The sequence below is a fragment of the Pungitius pungitius genome, chromosome 7 (genome assembly GCF_949316345.1).
Source record: "Pungitius pungitius chromosome 7, fPunPun2.1, whole genome shotgun sequence".
Classification (NCBI taxonomy): Eukaryota; Metazoa; Chordata; class Actinopteri; order Perciformes; family Gasterosteidae; genus Pungitius; species Pungitius pungitius.
Window position 1 is genome coordinate 21,378,954 of NC_084906.1, and position 11,739 is coordinate 21,390,692.

Consider the following 11,739-nt stretch of genomic DNA (forward strand, 5'->3'; position numbering starts at 1 on the left):
ACATACTTTGGAGGGGGGGTTCGAGGATTATAAGGCACTACGAGGAATATTTGTAATGTTGTGTTCCACACATTGCTCCGGCTCATCCTGGCTAAATTAAAGCATTCACAAAATTTAAGTGGAAAACAACATACGGCCAAATTCTTTTTGTCGATAAATACTTTATTAAGTCTCAGATTTGTTATTTTGTTATTTTCCTGTTTTACTTTTAAACTGCATAACTGTGAACCGTCTAATTATTCTGTTGACACACTGCAGTCTCCATACATTTTTTATCGTAGTTTTATTTTAACTAAAAAATGGAAAATCGGTTAAGAGTGATTTGTGAAGGCGCTATTACAGCATGCCTCACATTCCAACCTCGGCAGGGCGTGGCAATGCGCGCGACAGGCGGCGGGCGGAAGGCACGTGAACGCTCACGTGACAACGGGCAACAAAAAAAAAAAAAAGAAAGAAAAATCCAACACAGGAAACAAAATGGCGGCGACGGGCGACGACGCCGCAGCGATGGACAGCATCTCCCGGGCCCCCACGGCCCACCTGGCAGCCCTCAACGCGGCGGCGAGCCCCGGCGGCCCCGCGGAGGCTCCGGAGCATGTGGCGGAAAGCCCGGCGCTGCCTCCCAAAAAGCCCGGCACGAGCAGTGGGTGATGTCTCCTCGCAGCTTCCGTAGCGCGCTAATGCTAATGCTAATGTAACGTTATTTGTGTTTTACATTGAGAACCATATTATGCTATTGTATTATAGGGACATTAATTTAATATCATATTCATATCTTAATAGACAATTTAGGATAGATACATTTTTATTTTATATGCCTCTTCATCTTGTCCATTTATTTTCTAATATTTTCTAATAGAAAATATTTCGTATGTCATAATCGTATCTTAATTAACCTTTAGTTTTTGATATAATTGATTGGTACACCATTTGTAGATTATATCCTAATATTGATACACTTGTATGTTATTATAGATTTATTCTAAATTCACCAATGTTTTTTTTTTTCATGTTCAAATCAAATTCTAAATAGGTGTGTTTTGGTCATTATTTGATAATAGCACGTGTTGTTGGTGCCGTATTGATGGCGTTGGTGCTCTGACGCAGGTGACGGCGGCGTGGAGACAGCGGAGGAGGCCGTGGAGCCGGCGGAGCTCGACATCAACGAGCTGTGCAGCGACATGTTTGAGAAGATGTCCGTGTTCCTGCAGGGGGAACTAACAGGTCTGTGAGTGACCATTCAGAGTTTACACCGTCACTTCTGTTTAGCTCTCGTGCATTAATGTCCTTACCTGCCCAGGGACGTGTGAGGACTACCGCCTCCTGGAGAACATGAACAAGCTCACCAGCCTCAAGTACATGGAGATGAAGGACATCAGCATCAACATCAGCCGCAACCTGCAGGACCTCAACAACAAATGTGCGTGAAGTGCATCACTTGTTATTTTTGTGTTCTACCTGCAGCCTGAAGAACATTGTGTCTCTGCTGTAGACGTCAGCTTACAGCCGTACCTGGACCAGATCAACCAGATCGAGGAGCAGGTGTCTTCACTCGAACAGGCTGCTTACAAACTGGACACCTATTCCAAGAAACTGGGTAAGACGTTAAATGTGTGCTATGTTTACTCCAATGAGGTTTGGGGAAGGACTCATTCTAATAAAATGTATATATATAAATAAAGGACCTGACTGTTCCCTAACAACAGAACAATAAAACATTATTGTTGTTAAGTGATTTGTCTAAAAAAATAATACAAACTTTAAGTCATTTCTCATAAAAGTACTGCTCCAGTCCCTTAAATATGGAGATTGGGTTTCACTATTTCACATAATATTGAACTGAACTGAAGACGTTTAATGAGTACGACTTTGGGGAAATGGGATGGACACTTCTAACTATTGACCAACATTCTAGTGACTTCCATAGATCTTAAACCACAAAGAACTTTGTTCATCATCCAGAAAGAGCGTCTGAGCTCTAAAGTACACAATCAGGCACACGTTCACCTTCTGAACTCCACCAGCAGACGGCGCTGTGACACCACACTTTACATCTCAGCAGCAGCTGTGTTCACATCTGTCTTTGTCCTCCTTCCAGAGGCCCGATTCAAAAAGCTGGAGAAGCGATGAGGAGCATCGGGGGGGCAAAGACGCCGACCTGAGAGCTGCAGTGTTTCTTCACCTCCTTTGAGCCGGAATAAGAAACAGTTTGACACCGAGGAGGAGGAGGAGGCAGCAGCTGAAGCCACATGAAGAAGCGAGAGGAGAGGGACTCTGATGAAGAACACGTGGTGGAGTCAGAATGTAATAAACCACTGATAAGGAAGCAGAGACTTTGTATGTAGACACTTACTGTACCTGATGAAGCTTAATCAATACAAAGCCTTCTGATCATTTAATTTAACGGACACGAGGACCCCGGATGCTCCACCTTATTTCTCCTGGTTGTGTGAATCCTGCCTCAAGCTGGTTCCTTTATGTTCACAGAGAACACAGATATTTAATGAATTATTGTTTAACTGGAGATTTTGACACTTAAAACTGGAGGATTCTTTTTTTTATTTAATAAACTCCTTGTTAACGTCGTTGCGTGACTTTCCTTATTGAAACCTTGTGGCGCCCCCTGTGGACTAAAGTGGTGTCTCCTCTCACCAGCGTCCTTTTAGAAAACCTCTCATTCTGTCCTGGTTCTCCAGGGCCTCCCTTCCCTCCAGTGGGTCCAGTACCACATCCTGGGTCTCCAGAAAGGAGAAGCTCTTGTTCTCCCTCTGGAGCTCGGACTGCAGGTCCACGGTGCTGGTAAAGCCGTGTGAGTCTCTCCACTGTGGACTGGTCTCTGCTGATCTGGGTCGGTCCAAAGAGTACAAAGCTCTGTTCTGGTGAACCTGCATGAGGCCAGAACATCTGATGGTCTTTTAGAGGCACCTCACGGTTCCTCACAGGGGCCTGAACGTGGACCTGGTGCAGGCAGCAGATGGCAGAGCTGCACCGCGGCGTGGACTCCACCAGAAGCTCAGGAGAAGGTCTGAGCTTCAGGCCGTGAAGCCTCCTTTGTTTCCTTCGTGTTATCTGCCGTGAACCAGAACCCACGAGCAACGCATTATCTAAACTGTGTGCTAATCTGAAACCGTCTGTCGTTAGTCCGTTAATCCGAGGCCTCGTTATTCATACTGTAATTATTTCAGTTATTCACTGAGCCCCCCCCCCCGCAAGGCTCTCAAATCCGATAACCTTCTGGGTTGTTTTGTGAAACGTGGTAAACCTTTTAGCTTCGTATATGCACATTTATTTTAAAGAAGCAAGTTGTGCTGGAGTGACGTAGTTTGGGTGTAGAAGTGTAATAAATCGTAGAATGTAATTTAATACTCTGCACAAGTTGTGTGTTTAATGGTTTCCAGACCGATGGATGTAAAGCATGATGATGTAAGAACTTACAGATTTAAAGGAGACATGTGGAGCTTTTTCTGAGCTCACACATTTTGGTCGTTTCACAAACTGAAGAACGAGAGATCAGAAAACATCGTTTTTACAAAACCTTCATATTTGTCTCCACTTCCTTTTCAAACTAGAGATTGAGACCATGAACTGAGGGAATAAATCATTTTCCCATAGACGTCTATGGGACCAGCACCAGCTACACTTTTGGGGGGGGGGGGGAACCAATCATTGTCAAGGGAATAAAACATAATTTCTTCCATGTGTTCCTCAGAAATGAGAAGCACATCTCTACCCACCATGCAAATGCTGATCCCCCCCCCCCCCTGCAAACCTACTCAATGCTCCAACTATGATCCTCCTGCCAAACACAGCCAGAGACAAGAGGCTCAGACAATGCATATATACAGTATATATATATCACTAACAGAGGAGGACTTGTGATTGAATTACACACAATCATAAACACACAACCACAAACACACAATCCATTGAAAGCACAGATCAGCTGAGTGGAGCCAAGAGAAGAAATGACTCCAACGGAGATCTTCCGAGAGGATACGACTCTCGATCCGGGAGGAGAAACTGTGTTGTGTAACTGACTGGGGAGCGGAGGGGGGGGGCGGGGGTAGACAGAGGGGACGGGGGGGACAGGGGGGACGGTGGGGGTGTCAAGGACACTCGGAGACTTGGTTTAACCACAATTGTGCTGTGCTTTTGCAAAACTGCGATTGGGCAATGTCGAACCGATGTAGTGTTGTGAAACACCTCTTTATCCTTTAGTCTCTCACACACAGACACACACACACACACGCACACACACACTGGGCTAAACAGCCCTCCATATAGCCTTCTATGTCAAGCAGTGACACTTAAAGAGCTCCGAGTTGACCCCTGTTTCTCTGGCAGGTTTCAGGGTGATAACACAAGCCACATGTGAGATCTGAGGGAGCGAGAGCCAACTTCAAATAGCTCCTGGAGGGGGGGGGGCACCGGGAGCCACGTGAGGTCAGCGTTTGGGGACTGGGTCCCCGGGCCTCAGGCTCAGCTCCGCTATCAGCGCCACCTGAGAGTGTCCCGGGTGATCTCTGTTAAAGGGAGATCTAGGTTTAGTCCAGTTACCCCCCCCATCTGACTGTGTGATGTGTCCAGCACAAAGTCTAAAAGAACCTCGTCCCCTCCAACAGAACCAGACTCGCTGGCTCCGGAGACATCAAGTCTTGAGTCTGAAAAGACAGAAATGCCCCCCCCCCCCACTAAAGCATCCCCTGCTTTATGGTCTATTAGAGACCTGTCAATCAGTGTGTAGCCCCGCCCTAAAGGATCCCCAGCTTCATGGTCTATTAGAGACCTGTCAATCAGCGTGTAGCCCCGCCCTAGAGGATCCCCATCTTTATGGTCTATTAGAGACCTGTCAATCAGCGTGTAGCCCCGCCCTAAAGGATCCCCAGCTTTATGGTCTATTAGAGACCTGTCAATCAGCGTGTAGCCCCGCCCTAAAGGATCCCCTGCTTAATGGTCTATTTGACTCTAAAAAAAGAAAGAAAGAAAGCAGCACTTCCTTTGGGCCGAGCTGAGTGTACTCCCAGCATGCACTAGGGCGTCTAAATACAACATGTTTTAGTAAAACCGGCGGCTTGTTTAGTTTGTCAGGAGTAAAATGACTAGTTCAAAATTAGTTCACAACTAGGAAGTTTCTCCGAAAGCGCCTTTGTGTGCGTGCGTGTGTTTTCTATTCAGCATGTGTGCATTAGCTCATCCAGATGAGTAATAGGAGTTTGGAAGCCATTAAAAGTGTTGACTCATGACTCGGTATGAAGACCCCCAGAAAGCATTCAGAACACATGCGCACACACTCTGTGTCCAGCACATCGATAACTTCTTTCCTTTGTTAAAACTACAGCAGCCTCAAACATTCCAGTTTGTCGGATCATGAATCCTGTTTATTTTCTTGTGTACCATCAGTTAAGAAAGATATGCACAAACAGAGTCCTTTCTGTTAATATATTTCTCTCTCTCTGTCCCCCAATTCCAAAAAGACTCAGTTGATGTTTTTCAATGATTAGGAAACTCCTTTAGTAGTACTAGCGGGTATTACCATGTGCTAGCGGGTAGTAGCAGGTACTAGCAGGTATTACCATGTGCTAGCGGGTAGTAGCAGGTACTAGCGGGTATTACCATGTGCTAGCGGGTAGTAGCAGGTACTAGCGGGTATTACCATGTGCTAGCGGGTAGTAGCAGGTACTAGCAGGTATTACCATGTGCTAGCGGGTAGTAGCAGGTACTAGCGGGTATTACCATGTGCTAGCGGGTAGTAGCAGGTACTAGCGGGTATTACCATGTGCTAGCGGGTAGTAGCAGGTACTAGCGGGTATTACCATGTGCTAGCGGGTAGTGGCAGGTAATAGCGGGTATTACCACGTGCTAGCGGGCAGTGGCAGGTACTAGCGGGTATTACCACGTGCTAGCGGGTAGTAGCAGGTACTAGTGAGTATTACCATGTGCTACCGGGTGGTAGCAGGTACTAGCGGGTATTACCACGTGCTAGCAGGTAGTAGCAGGTACTAGCGGGTATTACCATGTGCTAGCGGGTAGTAGCAGGTACTAGCGGGTATTACCATGTGCTAGCGGGTAGTAGCAGGCACTAGCGGGTATTACCATGTGCTAGCGGGTAGTAGCAGGTAATAGCGGGTATTACCACGTGCTAGCGGGCAGTGGCAGGTACTAGCGGATATTACCACGTGCTAGCGGGTAGTAGCAGGTACTAGTGAGTATTACCATGTGCTACCGGGTGGTAGCAGGTACTAGCGGGTATTACCATGTGCTAGCGGGTAGTAGCAGGTACTAGCGGGTATTACCATGTGCTAGCGGGCAGTGGCAGGTACTAGCGGGTGTTACCACGTGCTAGCGGGTAGTAGCAGGTACTAGTGAGTATTACCATGTGCTACCGGGTGGTAGCAGGTACTAGCGGGTATTACCACGTGCTAGCGGGTAGTAGCAGGTACTAGCGGGTATTACCATGTGCTACCGGGTGGTAGCATGTACTAGTGGGTAGTAGCAGGCATTACCAGGTAGTACCGGAGACTAGCCGAGGGAGGGGGGATCTCCCTCACTACCCTATCAGAGCAGAGTCCAGTCCTAAAAAGACAACTGTGCACATCTGGATCTGTGGGAGAAAAGCTCCACTTTAACAAGGGTTAGTGCAACTTGCATTTACCCCCAGCATAAATTTCTGTTTCTTTTGCATATCATGTGTAACAGAATCTCGTGATTTACCCTTTAGAAGAGGGTCAGGTAAACCCTGATTACCTGCAGCCACCCCCCCCCCCCCCCCGCTGTAATTTGGATCTTCTAGAGTTGAGGCTGGATAGAGCTTCAGCCCACCTTTTCTGTTACAGTAAACACAACATAATGGGTTTCCCTCGTAGCCTCGGGGGGGGGGGGATCGTGATTGATGGCTTGACCCCCCTGGATTTTGGAGAATCATTCACTCAGCAGCAGACCTGACGTACACCAGATGTGAGAGGTGTGTTTTCGTGTGTGCAGGAGAGGGAAGGAGGCAGCGCTCATTTCCACATCCAGCATCGCGCCGTCAAGAAGTCATATTTGATAAATAGAAACATTCATCTGCAACAAACGGTTTGTTTGGAGGTCATTTGAAGTACACCAGGAACCAGAAATTACAGTTCCACAAGGGATATACCGGTTCGAACCAGAACCTCCTGCTTCTGAAGAACCATTTTTAAGATGGGGTTCTTTGGAAGACTACGGGTTCCATCATGAATCCATTAGGTGGTTCCCTTTCTGTTGGGTTCCAGGTAGGACCAGTCGGTCTACAAGAGGTGGACGTGGCTATGAAGCCTTCGGTTCATGCAAGTGAGTCCATGAGGACGGAGGAGGACGTATGGATGCTGTGTGAAAGAGTGGAGGGATGAGATGACTTCTAGTTACCGCCATTGACTTTACTGTTTAGATCCACAATCTGACTTCTGAGCCCCCCCCCCCTCACCAATAAAACACTGGATTTCTTGTGGTTTCTCCCGAAGGACATAGAAGGTGTATACGAAGGATCCTCACCGTTCTTCATGGGAAGTGCGAGGAAGTGGCTATTTTGGACATTGACTGTGTTTATAAAGGTGTGTGTGTGTGTGTGTGTGTCTGTTCCATAGGCGTGTCAGCCGGTGACCCTCAGATTCCCTCCCTTGTGACGTCATGTCACTTCCCCCTTTTGTTCCCCCGCTCACGAGGACCTTTCTAAAAATGTACTTTTGTTTAAAGGTTCTCAACAACCCTCCTTCCTCCTTTGCGCGGCAGCGCCGTGTGTGTGTGTGTGTGTGTGTGTTAGCACCGCTACGTTAGCGATGCAACAACAGGAACCGTTGGGATGCAGATGAGGATGCTGGAGGGTGTGTGTCTTCCTCTCCGTTCATATGGAGTCAAGGAGACAGTTTCATAACAGTCTGGAGGTGCAAAAGTTGGAGACGTGCACGTCAACGCATGTGGAGACACGCACACTGAGCAGGGGCTGTAGGATTCACCTCTGACCTCTGGTCCCGTGTGGGGTCACAGAGCGTCTCCCGAACCTCTCAGGGAACCGCCAGTAACAATCTGACAGCGTGATGCAACTCTCGCTCTGGATCGCCATCCAGAATAAACCTCTGTGTTAAAGAGAACATCAGAAACCGTTTGTAGTCCAACACAAACTGTGCAGGAGACACGTGTGGAAGGAGGTGCTCAGAGGAGACAGAATGGACCCCCCCCCCCCCCCCAACAGATCTACAAAAGGTATTCTGCACCTTCAGAGTACTTTACATGTTGTGTTGATCAAATGGAGTCTTTTTAAGTCTCTTAAAGTCAGAAAACGCCTCGATTAATCCAGAGTGAGATTGAAGCCCCCCCCCCCCCAAGTGGCTTCCTAAAGGGCATCACTCTATTTGCAGGCCTGCCAGTGTGTGTATGAGTGTGTTTATGTGTGTGCGTTTACCGGTATCACAACTCTGAAATAACTCAGAGGCAGTGCCAGGAGCCGGGGGGGGGGGGACCGGGGTTGGGGGGGGGGTGGGGGGGGGGGGTTACCGGGCTCCGCTCTCACGCCGACGGGCCCCACCCTGCCGAATGATGGCATGGGAGGAGGTTTCCATGCTCAGAAGCAGGAGGTAAGAGAGGAAAGAGGAGGGACAGGAGGCGGTGGGAGAGGAAGAGGAGAATGAAGGTCACCAGAGAAGATGAAGAGCTGAGAATCCTCAGGGGGGGGGCTGAGAATCTGCTTAAAAAGACAAGTTTACACACCGGGGGGGCTCTGCTGCCCTAGGCATTTTAATAAATTAAAAAAATAAAATCTCACGTTCGGGGCCTCCACCCCCCCGAAGAGGAGCAGCAACCAGCGAACTGACCCCTCGACTGTTTGACCCCCCCACGCACCCCCCAATGAAGATCAGTTACTTGAGACCCGCGAGCCAGAAAGGGCCGTTTCTTTCACTGCATCCAAACTAAACACACACACACACACACACACACACACACACACCCATACAGACACACACACACACACACAGACACACACACACACACACAGACACACACACACACACACAGACACACACACACACACACACACAGCAGCTTCAGAGCTGCCACACTAACACAAACCTTCAGACAAAGAAACAGAACCCAAAACCATGAGCAGTGCGATGAAACTGGACCCACAAATACACAAAAAGACACACAACATATTTGCATATAAAGCTCACCGCTGCGCCCCCCCCCTCATAAATACACGGGCCCCCCGGCTTTGATCCTGACTAATGACTTAACAACAGAAACATGCGTTAACGGCTCTTCTCACTCTGTAATGTTGGCCAGGTTTCTGGGAGGCAGGGTGCTGTTTAAAGGGGGGGGGGGCATCACAGGATTTCACACCATGAGCTCATCCGTGTCATGAGGTTGGTGGTTGTGCTGGACCTGGGGGAGGAAAGGGGGGGGGGTGTTGCGTGTTTGTGTGCTTGCTCTCTGCTCTGAATCCTTTGAATCAAACTGAAGCCAGAAGTCCTGGTCCTCTTGGACCTGAATGTGGAGCCGAACCAGCACCTGACCCCTGCTGAAGACCCCCCCTCAGTGACGGCTGATCTTCAGTGAGGTTATTGGTGATGTCTTTGGTGGGGGAATGGGGGGGTCGTGGTTTGGACCCGTGTGGTGCCGGGCAGGAGGAAGACTCCTCAGCATCAGTCCTGTGGTACCAGGAACAATTCAGACCCGTCACTCAGCAAAGGCACACAAACACAGCCCCCCCTCGCCCCCACCACACTGCACCTGGTTTAGTTTTGCGGGGGGGTCGGAGGTGAAGCGCAGATGGAACATTATCATGGGTCACACATGAGGCCAATGCTCTACAGAAACACGCACAGCGGTTTACTCTGGGCTTTAGGGGGGGGGGGGGGGGGTGTCCTTGATTGACAGTTCTCATTTGGCCAAGGATGCGTTTATTACTCAGGCGATAGGGATCTTCTAGTGCAGGGGGTGGGGGTCATGGATTTATTTGGACAGTTTTACCTGTCTCCTCCCCAGTGACTTAAGATCCTCACTGCAACATGCATGAGGACATGGAAACATCTGGCTCAACACAGGAGGACACCAGGAATAAAATATGGATAATATAACACAATAAGAACTAAAGATACTTTTACACAATTAACACATTTGATCAGATTTTTGAAGTAGACAAGTTGTCCCCCCCACCTCCACAGTGATTGGACAGCTGGCAAAAAAACATGATGAGCGTAGCGTTTTAACTCAGCAGCACCTCCACAAGCTGCTGATCCATGAGTTAAACCTGCATTCTGTGTAGTGACCAGCAGGGGGCGACTCCTCTGCTCCCATAGACGTCTATGAGGAAATGACTCTACTTCTGTGTAGTGACCAGCAGGGGGCGACTCCTCTGCTCCCATAGACGTCTATGAGGAAATGACTCTACTTCTGTGTAGTGCCCAGCAGGGGGCGACTCCTCTGCTCCCATAGACGTCTATAAGGAAATGACTCTACTTCTGTGTAGTGACCAGCAGGGGGCGACTCCTCTGCTCCCATAGACGTCTATGAGGAAATGACTCTACTTCTCTCTTGATTTATTCCCTCAGTGAACATTGTAAACATGAGTTTATGGTCTCAGTCTCTAGTTTCAAGTCTTCTTCAATGCAGCATGATGTTCATTTAGTGGATGATGGTCCATTTAGAGTCACACACATCATGAAGCAGGGGATGCTTTAGGGCGACGCCTAACGCTGATTGACAGGTCTCTACCAGGCCACGTCCGAAATCGAAGATGGCGACGGTAAAATCGTCAAACTCGAGGCTCCGTGACATCAGTCTACAAACCGTCGCCATGACTACATCCACTTCTTATATACACACCCTACTCCGAATAACCTAAAACATCTGCTGGTCCCGAGAGTAAAACACAACCCCGTAAAAGGTTTCCTGATTGATTAAATCATACTGTGCTGAAGAACCAGACCAGTGGCGTTGTGGGTAAAGTCTGCCCCCCCCCCTAGTTACCAAGGCTTGTGTTGGCAGATTAGTTGATGTCCTTCTGACCTCATAAAGAAAGCACCATTTCACATCTCTGTGTACATCACGAACCGCCGTTGCTTCACGCCGCTCCTCCTCTGGACTCGGCGGGCTGAAGGCATCTGATCCCAGGTCTGTTCTTGTGGAGAAGCAGCACTCCATCATCGGCCTCCCTCGCCATGGTGGCAGAGCGATACCGCCGATGGTTGTCTGTTTGCATAGAATCACCCGGGGCGTGTTAGTCATATGAACGCAAACCACCTCCAGATGTGCAATCAGAGCGCCTCTGGATCCACTTACACCAGCGCGCACGTTCCCCCACATGTCCAAGTACAATAGCTGTCTGCTATTATTAAGGGAATTGCAGTCTAAGCCAAAACATAGAAGAATAAAAAGTAAAAAGAACAAAAAAACATTGGATAAATACCGTTAAATTACAGTTAATAACCATAGAAAGTCAAAATATGTAAAATAAGCATATATAATTTTTGTCCGTTCTTTACCCTCTGCTCTTCTCCTTGTACACCAACAACTGCACCTCCAGTCACCAGTCCGTCAAGCTCCTGAAGTTTGATGATGACACCACCCTCATTGGACTGATCTTTGGTGGGGACGAGTCCGCCTACAGGTGGGAGTCTGACCACCTGGTGACGTGGTGCAGCCAAAACAACCTGGAGCTCAACGCCTTGAAGACAGTGGAGATCGTCGTGGACGTCAGGAAGAACGCAGCCCCATCTTCCCCCC

At 48.5% G+C, this 11,739-nt stretch overlaps 1 protein-coding gene across 2 annotated transcripts; it reads left to right on the top strand.

Moving 5' to 3' along the window:
- The first annotated feature begins 286 nt into the window (after positions 1 to 286).
- Positions 287 to 2,585, top strand: bloc1s2 (biogenesis of lysosomal organelles complex-1, subunit 2). Of its 2 annotated transcripts, none has more exons than XM_037469221.2 (5): positions 287 to 640; positions 1,108 to 1,224; positions 1,301 to 1,420; positions 1,493 to 1,597; positions 2,099 to 2,585. In XM_037469221.2, exons 1-5 carry the CDS (start codon positions 478 to 480, stop codon positions 2,128 to 2,130), a joined length of 537 nt encoding a protein of 178 aa, XP_037325118.2. In that variant the 5' UTR covers positions 287 to 477; the 3' UTR covers positions 2,131 to 2,585. The 2 variants fall into 2 exon arrangements, with proteins under 2 accessions (XP_037325118.2, XP_037325117.2); XM_037469220.2 differs by having other exon boundaries at positions 430 to 643.
- The last annotated feature ends 9,154 nt before the right edge of the window (positions 2,586 to 11,739 follow it).

What these genes read in the sequence shown, in the direction of transcription:
- bloc1s2 (XM_037469220.2), top strand. Translation starts at nt 478, where the DNA reads ATGGCGGCGACGGGCGACGACGCCGCAGCGATGGACAGCATCTCCCGG. An exon ending in CCTGCAGGGGGAACTAACAG is followed by an intron (nt 1,225 to 1,300) that starts GTCTGTGAGTGA and finishes TTACCTGCCCAG; the next exon opens with GGACGTGTGAGGACTACCGC. An exon ending in GCAGGACCTCAACAACAAAT is followed by an intron (nt 1,421 to 1,492) that starts GTGCGTGAAGTG and finishes TCTCTGCTGTAG; the next exon opens with ACGTCAGCTTACAGCCGTAC.